General features: G+C 25.6%; 1 protein-coding gene across 1 annotated transcript in view; it reads right to left on the bottom strand.

The window, feature by feature from the left end:
- Window positions 1–248: 248 nt before the first annotated feature.
- Window positions 249–9818, bottom strand: part of LOC111628126 (glutamate receptor ionotropic, kainate 2-like) — a 22728-nt gene continuing 13158 nt past the window's right edge. Inside the window, exons 7-11 of the mRNA XM_023371848.1 lie at window positions 4464–4825; window positions 2118–2316; window positions 1813–2035; window positions 1367–1635; window positions 249–1039 (exon numbers count right to left, since the gene is read on the bottom strand). Of these exons, the coding sequence (XP_023227616.1) occupies window positions 860–1039; window positions 1367–1635; window positions 1813–2035; window positions 2118–2316; window positions 4464–4825 (1233 nt within the window). The 3' untranslated portion in view covers window positions 249–859. The remainder of the gene's footprint in view (window positions 1040–1366; window positions 1636–1812; window positions 2036–2117; window positions 2317–4463; window positions 4826–9818) is intronic.

Below are 9818 nucleotides of genomic sequence, written 5' to 3'. Positions count from 1 at the left end.
TATAATACATAATTTTTAATAAATTTATATTAAGTTTATTCGATTCTAAAATGGATTCAATTAATTGAAATTAATTTGAATTATTTATTTAATAAATGATAATAAAACTTCATTTTACAAATTTTACACATTGAGCTTATTGTAAAACAATTTATACATACAACTCGAAACACATTGTTTATTTACATGGTTTTTTCCCTTCTTATTTTTATAACACTTTATTTTTTAGAATTATTTATTTATTTATTTCATTGTTTCATTCTGAATTTATTTCTGTTTTTAAATTGGATAAAACATCTTTTCTATGGTATTGCAAATTTTAAAAAGCAACTGTTCTCACGAGTATAATTTTTAATGATTCCCTGTTGATTTATTGGATAACTGCTGAAAATAACCAATTATTTTTCTTTGGTAAGATGATAATGATAATAAAATTATCACACGATAATTTCGTATTTCTAATTATATCGTTTTATATAAATATGTAATAAATAACAAATTATTACTTAAAAAATCTAGAATTTTATATTATAAACGTATACTGCATATACCTGTCTATAATATAATTTGTTTGAAAAATTCATATTTGTTTACGTCCATCAAAAAATCACTTCCAAATTGTCAATATTTATCAAAATGTTTATTTTTTGGAATGCTCAATAAAATTTTCTTTTCAAATCAATCTCCCTTCCTTCCCGAAAGTGATTATTGTATTTCTTATATTCTTTTTTACAGCATTCAATTTTCGACACATTGATATCTGAGGTTTAAAATAACCTCCTTTGGATTTAAAAGATACGTTAAATATTATTAAAATTCTTTTTTAATTGACACAGTGACATTGATACGCCATTATTAATCAATTTCTATAGCTTTGACGTATTTCGTTTGGAAAATCGTAATTTGTTGATACAGATGTTGCATCGGAATCACTCCACACTATATGTTTATCCATATACTTCCATCTTATAGGTCGAGTTGTTCCCTGATTTGTTATCAGTTGTCTTATTTCTTGCACCATTTCATATGGTAAAAATTTCTGAAAATATTTAAAACTGCCGTTAAAAATATCATTTTTATAAATAAAATTAAGTATATCGCTTTTATTTTTTAAAGTTTTCCTTTGACTAATTAAGATACATTTGTAAGTAATTATGGATATTTTAATACTAGAAACATTGAATTAGAAAGTTAATGAGGAAGATTGTATTTTATTTGTTACTTATTAATTATCCTCACCTATCTCACCTGTTTTCCTCAATGAGGCACGTTCTTGCGTGCAAGAAATAGAAACACAATATCAACCTATCATTTCACTTTTATCACTAACTTCACTCACTAATTGTTTACTTTTTCTTATACTTACTCTTTCTTCACGCGGTTTTTTTCTAGTGTGAGCAATAAATTCTATAACAACGATGACACACGCCATTCCTAATCCTGCTAATAACACCACAAATACACCTCCGACATTGGCGAGTCCTAGCTCATTAGTTAGAATACTAGTCTTTTTTTCATCGGCAACACATAGATCACCTCCTTTTTTCTTCCACCATTTCTCTTTTAATTCGTGTAATACACCAGTTTCTTGCAACCTTAAAATTCCGCTGGAAATTAATGACCTGTATGGGGAACCTAACGACAAATTAAAATTCAAGATGAAATTCATTGAAGTTAGTTTGAATTTATTACTTAAATTATAGATTAAAACGTTATGCTAATTATATGGAAATGTTATTACTCTTAAAGCTGATAGAAAATAAACAGATTTATATTATTAATTAAAGTATTGTGATATTTAAAAAAGTGTACCTGCAGGCAATGCAATTCCGTAACCTTTAGAATCCAACAATCCGCCAATTCGAGTCAATTCACAATTTCTTTCTACTAAATATTCAATGGTAACAGATTCCATTAAAAAGGCGTAATCACCTTCTAAAACTCTTTCCATTCCTTTTTCTGATGAAGATGTATACACGCTAGGATTTGCTTCCATAAACGTATACATTTTTTTATACGCAGAAACTTTGGACTCCTAATTATTATAATTAAATATTTTACACGTTATAATTACCGGAATTCGATATTTAACAGAAGATATAAGATGATAAGCTTACTTTAAAAAAGGAACGTGTAGATCCAGATTCTACACAGCCATACTTAATTTTTCCCTGATTTGCTAAATCTTCTGCACTTTCAATAGGAGATTTCATACGTTCTGCAGTTAAAAATGCTGCCAAATTAGCAGTATAAGACGATATCATGATTAATGTAAAAAACCACCAGATACCAGCAATTACACGAGTAGAAAGTGCCCTACGAAATAAAAAATATCCTTAGATCTTGGTTGCTTGCTGTTCTCTTTACTATATGTATTTTCTTAGCATAAGATTGTCTTTGGCCTATGGAGCTAAAAGAATTTTAGCTCCATTTTCCTCTTTTTTTTCACCTATGTCTTCTCACGAGTCGTGTTGTCCTAACTGTCACTATAATCTCAGGTAATTATGTTTTATTGTACAAACCTTTGTACGCGTATCCTATATATTTCAATACAATCGGTAAATCTGTAACTCTGTAATAATTTTGCTGGTAAATCTGTTATAATAGAACTGAAGAGGGGCATTAAGCCCGAAATGCATATCTTTTCCTATCAATAAACCGACCTTTATCAACTAAAAGTGTTCCAGTGTGATTTGTTCTCAATGGCAACCTTATGCTAAGAAAAGACATAAAAATATCCTCTTTTAAAATGTTTAATTTTATACAAGATATAATTTTAAATTAAATGTTCTTCTTTGTCATAAATCTAACAGATAAAACGAATAATTTTATAAATTCGTGAACTAAGTTTTATATTAAGCAGTAAAATTAATTTAATGAAACTTTTTTAAAAATAAAATAAGAATTTTTTTTAAACATACAAAATTATAACAACGATAGTTTAGAATTTTTTAAATTTCAATTTACTAATGCATATCACAAACTGTAAAAACACCTCTCTTAGTAATTTGTATAATGATATTGGCAACTGTAATGTAATGGATCATATACACCATTTAATATTAATTATACGACAAAATGAATTATTAAAAATAAATTAAATATTGAATAATTATAAATAATACATATAACAGCAGAAAATTATCTAAAAGCAATATTTAATCTCTTATTATAATTGTTGTAATTGATTTAATAATTAATATAAAAATCAATTTTTATCATTTCATTTAGGTGTCTGTTGATTTTTACAGCAAAGTTAGAATCTATTTTAATATAATTAACATTTTAATTGACGTTAAATCATTAAGTCTGAAGGGAGATAAAATATTTGTCTTGGAGCAAATTTCGCTATTAATGAAGTAAAGAAAGTATTGTTGAAACAAACTTAATTGAAATTACTTTAGACAGATAATTTAATTTTTATAATACTTTTCAATTATATTTTCATGATTTGTGCGATGGCTGTAAATAAAATTACATTTTAAAAAAGTCATTTATGTTGTTTAATATTTTATGTTCATTTCTAATACGTTTCAAGTTAAGTTTTAGTAAAATTAAAATTTAGAGTAACTATTTAATTAATTAATGTTGGATTATAAAGTTTTACAAAGACGAGTGTCCTATTTTCGAATAATAAAAATTTACTTATATAAGTTTTAGAAAAAATTAGGGATTCGATGGAGTATGAGATATTTTTACTTTCTCCTATTCAATATCGATAAAGTTATAAAATAAAATATTGTTATCGTCTGAAAATAATAGCAAAAAGTTGCGCTCTTCATAAAACAAAGTACTGAGTTGATTTGCTTACTGAAATTCAAATAGAAACGCCTTCTCGAAATAACGCCCGCGGTTTAGAAAGGTAAAATGAAAAGCCCGAAGCTGATCCAGATGAAAATACCAATACGTTATTTTAATGAGATTTAGATTTTCATATATTCAGAAAATCTTCGATGTTCGGGATATCTGTAAGCCTATAGTTTTTTTTTTCAATATTATTCTTGATATTGTCATTGTCAGATTTCTAAGTACATCTGCCCTACGAATCTGGTAATGACGATTTCTATTTGAAGAGCTATTTAGCCTTGTTTTCAAGCTATATGGATGCAATTTCTATCTTAAATCAATATTTTAAAATCTTTTGCTAAGAATCATATTACATCTAAAAAGAAAAAATGAAGAATATCAATTCTGGAGTGATAAACTTCACATCATGAAAGTTTTCCGTCAGATTAAAAAAATTTAATGCATGATTTCTTAGATATGTTTGTATGCAAGCATATCTAACTAGAAGAAAATGTAAAAATTATCTAGAAATCTAAATAATAATTAATACATCATATAATTATTCTAAATTTTATTTATTTATAATTATATTCGCTTATGTTTATAAATNTTTTAACAAGGTATTTATATGATAAAAAAATAACAATAAATAAAATAAAAAATGAAGTGAAGCATACCTGGGATTTAGATCGGATCCTTGCTGCATCAGAGAACCAATAGTGAACCACAGGCTATTGAGCAAATTAAACTGATTCTCCAAAATTTCCGAATCAGGATCGCAAGGATGTGGACTGACCCATTCGTAAGGGCTAAATCTAGCTATAATAAACAGCAACAAGCTGACTCCTATGTAGGCTGTAGCCATATATATCCATATTTCTATAGATAAAGGCTGAAGAAAAGAAAAGAGTTTTGGAAATTTTTTCGTTGGTTTCCTAAACAAAATGCTAACACCCAAATTCATAAAAGGCATCGTAAAATCGACCACTTGTTCTCTTTCATACGTTATTGTAAGATCCCCGACGGCAAGATCGGCTTCCTGTCAAAAGGTAAGCTTATAATTAAATATATGTAATCAAGATTTCATGATTTTAATTATCTTGAAAAGTTCAAATGATGTTGCATTAGAATTTATTTCTATTTAACTAAATTTGATGTATAATTATACTTATTTGTACATAAAAGCTTTTGTATTCACGTATTGAATTTTAAAGTGTTTTGTTACAAGATATAATTAATTTTTAAATTTGAATTTGACGTCTTCTTTGTTTTAATTAATACTGTCATCAATTATAACAGTATCTCGGAAATTGTTAACACTGCGAAAACAATAATATTGATAACTCTATCGTATATGCATAAATAGAATACAAATAAAATTTTCAAAATTAATTATAAAATAATTTGTGTAAATTTACTCATTTTTGCTTAAAATTAAGTAATTAATATAATAACTTTAGCAAAAATTTTAATTCTAAAGGAATATGCAATATACTATTTATTATATTGAGCATTTTTAAGTATATATAATTATAGAATTTGTAATTCTTATAGAAACTTTGAATTGAATCATTTATAGAATCATCTCAAAATCCTTTTTTAAAGTAGTAGAGGTATAATGTCTAATTGAATTTACTTTATTAAGCTCCACTTTATCAACACAAATCTATAATAATAAAATGCTTAGTTAAAAGTTTATTCTATAGCTTATTCTATTTCTAGCTTTCATATCATATTAGCAAAAACACAATATATATGTCAAGTAGCTAACTCTACAAAATTATCGTTCATGTTATTTAAAATTTCTGTTGCAATAATCTTTTTCCTTCGTTTCCTAGAGTTATTTTAATTGAACTTTTCAACAGCTGAACGAATACTTGTTTAGTACAGTATCATGTATTTTTTTGCATTTTTATTTACATATTTCAATATATTTTAAAATAAATATGCTATATAATCGGATATATTTTCAAAAATTCATATCTTTTCTATATAATTTTCATCTGCATCGTTAATCTTAAGCGAATGAGAAACAATAGAACAATATCTTGCATTCTTTATAGATCGTTATAAAAGAGATATATAACTGCGAATATTATAAAGTTGCCGTTATATTCAAATTAGTGCTGAAGGTCATATTGATATTTAGGCTTTTTTACATGATTTTAATTTTATAACATGTAAAGTATTGAAGATGTAAGGAAATAATTTTGAAAAATAAAGCATTGTAGTATATATATAATGCAGCCTTAATAATGTAGATATTAGTGTAAAAAAATTATTAGAGAAAAGTTGAAAGTTGAAATTCTACGGAAATAAATTGTTGGGTTTTTTTTAATTTAAATTAATTTATAAGAGTACGTTTAATAAAATGAAGTGATTTCTCCATATTATCGTTAATGCAGTTTCGTAGGCTTAAATCGTTTTTATTTCTGAGCTATCAGACAACTGGATAATAAACAGGCATTTAGATAGACAAAGTTAATAGAAAATTTCAATTGTACTGTAACTCTTTTAGTTTTCGAACAACCTTGCTGACAGTCAACGAGCGAATGAACAAAGTACTAAACTTTTTTGTTTTTTTAATCGCTAAAATGAGTAAAGAGTAAGGGTTACAGAAAATTTATAGTAAAAACGAATCGTTAGGAAATGCGAAAATCGAAACCAAATTACGTAAATGATGATGTAATATTAGTTGCTTCGCCAATCACATTTAATTATCGCCTTCAATGACAATATTATTGGCACAATTTTCGTTTCACATTTCTCATTTGATATACATTTTCATTCAGTTTTTATACATATTAATAATTATTAGGATATTTTAAAGCTTTTACGTTTAAAAGAAAATAAATTGAACATAGGTAAGTAGAAAAGTTAAACTTAATATAGAAACTTTTTAAGATTAAGAACGTTTTAATAATATATTACGAAACTTCAGTTTTTAAGTTTTTAAAATACTGTAATTTCTTTGAAGAATATCTGTCTGAACCTATAGAAAAACCTCATTTTACCCCTGGCTTAAAGACGAAACCTTTTCACGTACATTATAGAAAACCGCATTTGCTATTGGCTTAAACAAGAAACTTTTTAGGTTTATAACTCATTCTTTTTCCGGTGGATTAAAGTTAATGCCAACGATTCTTTTCTAATGCATTTTCAACAAATTCTACATTATATCATTTGAAGACAGAAAATTAGATATAGAAGTAAGCTGTAACTTAAATTCTATCAAGAACCATCCGTTTGCAACCTAAACTGAGAATTGTGAATTTATCGAAAACATGTTTTCAATTTTCACTCAGTACCAGGTCTTATAATCCGCTCAATACAGATTTTTTTGTTAAGATCTAAATGCGAATTTCAAAAGCTTTCCTAAAATAACTAAAATCTATAATTTCTAACCTGAAAAAATGTTCTCTCTATTGTGTATGCATTTATCTTATGGCTTTTATTAGATCAGTAAATTTACGTATTTTATTATTTTTATGAATTGAATTCTTTTAAAAATTTAGAGAGACAAAAGAAAACTTTTACTTTCCTNATATTTTCTACTTTAAATAAAATTATTTTTTATTTATTCTCATTTGTTCTAAAGAAGTATTTTCTTGAATTCATTATGATGTTAAGCTAAATGGAGAAGCTAGCCATAAATACTTCATTGATTTCGTGTCTCTTAATACTTTTATTAGTTATTTATGTTATCGTATGTCTGCGGACTATTTGCTCATCATAACTAATATCCTACATGGCAGTACATAAGAGTTCTAGGATTGTTACAGACTACCATATACTGTACATTTATATTAAGAGTTTCTGCTTTATGGCAGATGTCTATAAAACTTATTATTGTAGCTTGAGTTCCTCCTACATCTTCTGCTAATACGTTCATTTGTTATATTGTTATTCAATGAAATAGTAATAAATCATAAATTCTATAACGCTTAAATCATTGACTTAAAATTTATTTCTAGTTCCTGTTCTGTATATTTAAAAGCGTTTGATATATAAGCATTTACTAGCAATTCGTTTTCATTATCTACAACTGTATAACTTTTCTACGTTAAGCTACTATGAATTATAAATATATAGTAATGTTTCGTCAACTGATATATTGATATTGAAATAAAGCTTTCACGTAATTATCAAGTAGCATATTCATATTTTATGTTTAATTAATTAGTTTATTATTATATTAAGTTGAATAATATCAATCGATTTGTTTTATATTTACACGCAATTTAAGTAATTTACGCTATTTTATTGTAATACAGATCACATATATAGTGCAGAAAAATAAAGTATAATAAATAAAACACATAAATAATTCGATAATATCAGTTGACTTCACGAACAAGTTTAATCGTAGTATTAATTAAATTATAATATATATTATTAACGGTCAGCTTTCTAATTTTAATTTATTTGCATGTTTTGAAATACATCTTATGACGACCCTGTCCTTTGTTTTTTTTTACTTTTATCTTCACGTTTAATTAATAATTAAGATTTTTCACTTGACGAATTTTATGATTTGAAAATATTTTGCAAGAATTCATCGCAAGGAAATTGTTTGAAATCTATCAATATATATTAATAGTGCTTCTCTTAATAAATAAAACGTATGGTCCCAATGCCGTATAGAAGAAAAATAATTGGCGTTTGTTTGTCTGTTTTCCGATTTTGCAATACGTTTTTAATCTTTTTAATCGGATATGTATCTATCTTACGGTTTAAGGAAATATTTTAAAATATTTGTGTAAACAACCAAGTAACCTAAAACGAAGGATTAGAGTAGTCATAAAATGTATTCTAAAACATGAAACTGAATTAAGAATGCGACTGTTTTCACGGACTTCGTCTTCGATACAATTAATATGAAAATTATCATTCTGCTGATTTTATAATATATATTATTCTTGACAATGGCTTTCAAAAGCATAGCCTACATTTTATATCATATCTTAAAGTTATATCATTTAAAAATTTTCGTAATTTGTTTTCATGCTTATCTCAAAAATTACCAATATTTTTCTTAATTCTTTCTATAACGATTTGAATTTTTATAATGACCGTTGTTGGATTTACTGACAACTATAACTATAATCATTATTAGCGCTATTATCATCAAAATTTTCATAATTTACATTAAATATCTACTAATAAATAGTTATAATTATTTATATCCAAAGCACGTTATTTTTCATATTATTTCCATTCTTATCTCTTCACTAGAAACCTTCTTGAAATAATAAATACTTAAACCGGAACAGTAAACACACAAATTATTGATTTGATAATAACTTATGCCGTTTCTATCGAGTTATTTTCAAATCCAATTTTGATGGAATTTGTTCCTCTTAACTGCACAAAATGATTATCTTTCCTAACAACTTCATTGTTATTTATTATTTTTCACTTAATTTCTAATCTTTTCTTTATTCTGTATCTATTGCAGCTGCGAAACGAATTTAAAATCTAGCTTAAAAATTTTTGAAAATTTTAAATGCTTATAATTTTTATTTAAATACTGTATTATTTTATTTTTATGCACTGTCAATTTTATATAACAACTACCAGATAAAGAAGGATCGATCAGTGCAGAAGACTGACATTTAATATAAAATTTAAAACTTCATTATTGTTATAGAGTAGCAATAATATATCATGCTCGAAAAAAATTATTTTTCTTTCTGACACTGATTTGTTTTCTGCACACAATTTATTCAGATTCATGCTTGTATTTGCTTATTTTCTCTCAACATTCTTTAAAAAATTTCTAAATTTCTCCTTTAATCTGATTTACATATATCCTTTCCTTTAATTTTAAAAATGAAAATATTAAATAAGTAAACTGTAAATATTTAAATATTAGGGGAGACCGGGGCAAGATCGGCATGTTAAGCTTTACTTAAATTTTGTGTAATAAATACTGCTGTAAACTGAAAAAAAAGCTTTGCATATTGTCTATTGGAATGTTACCTTACTATAGAACTGGTTAAAATCAGTTTGGAAATAAAAATAATTAAAAT

Source organism: Centruroides sculpturatus, unplaced genomic scaffold (genome assembly GCF_000671375.1).
Source record: "Centruroides sculpturatus isolate CEXI.00-Female unplaced genomic scaffold, Cexi_2.0 scaffold484, whole genome shotgun sequence".
NCBI classification, from domain to species: Eukaryota; Metazoa; Arthropoda; class Arachnida; order Scorpiones; family Buthidae; genus Centruroides; species Centruroides sculpturatus.
Note: the sequence above shows the minus strand (reverse complement) of the source record. Positions and strands in the feature narration are given on the sequence as shown.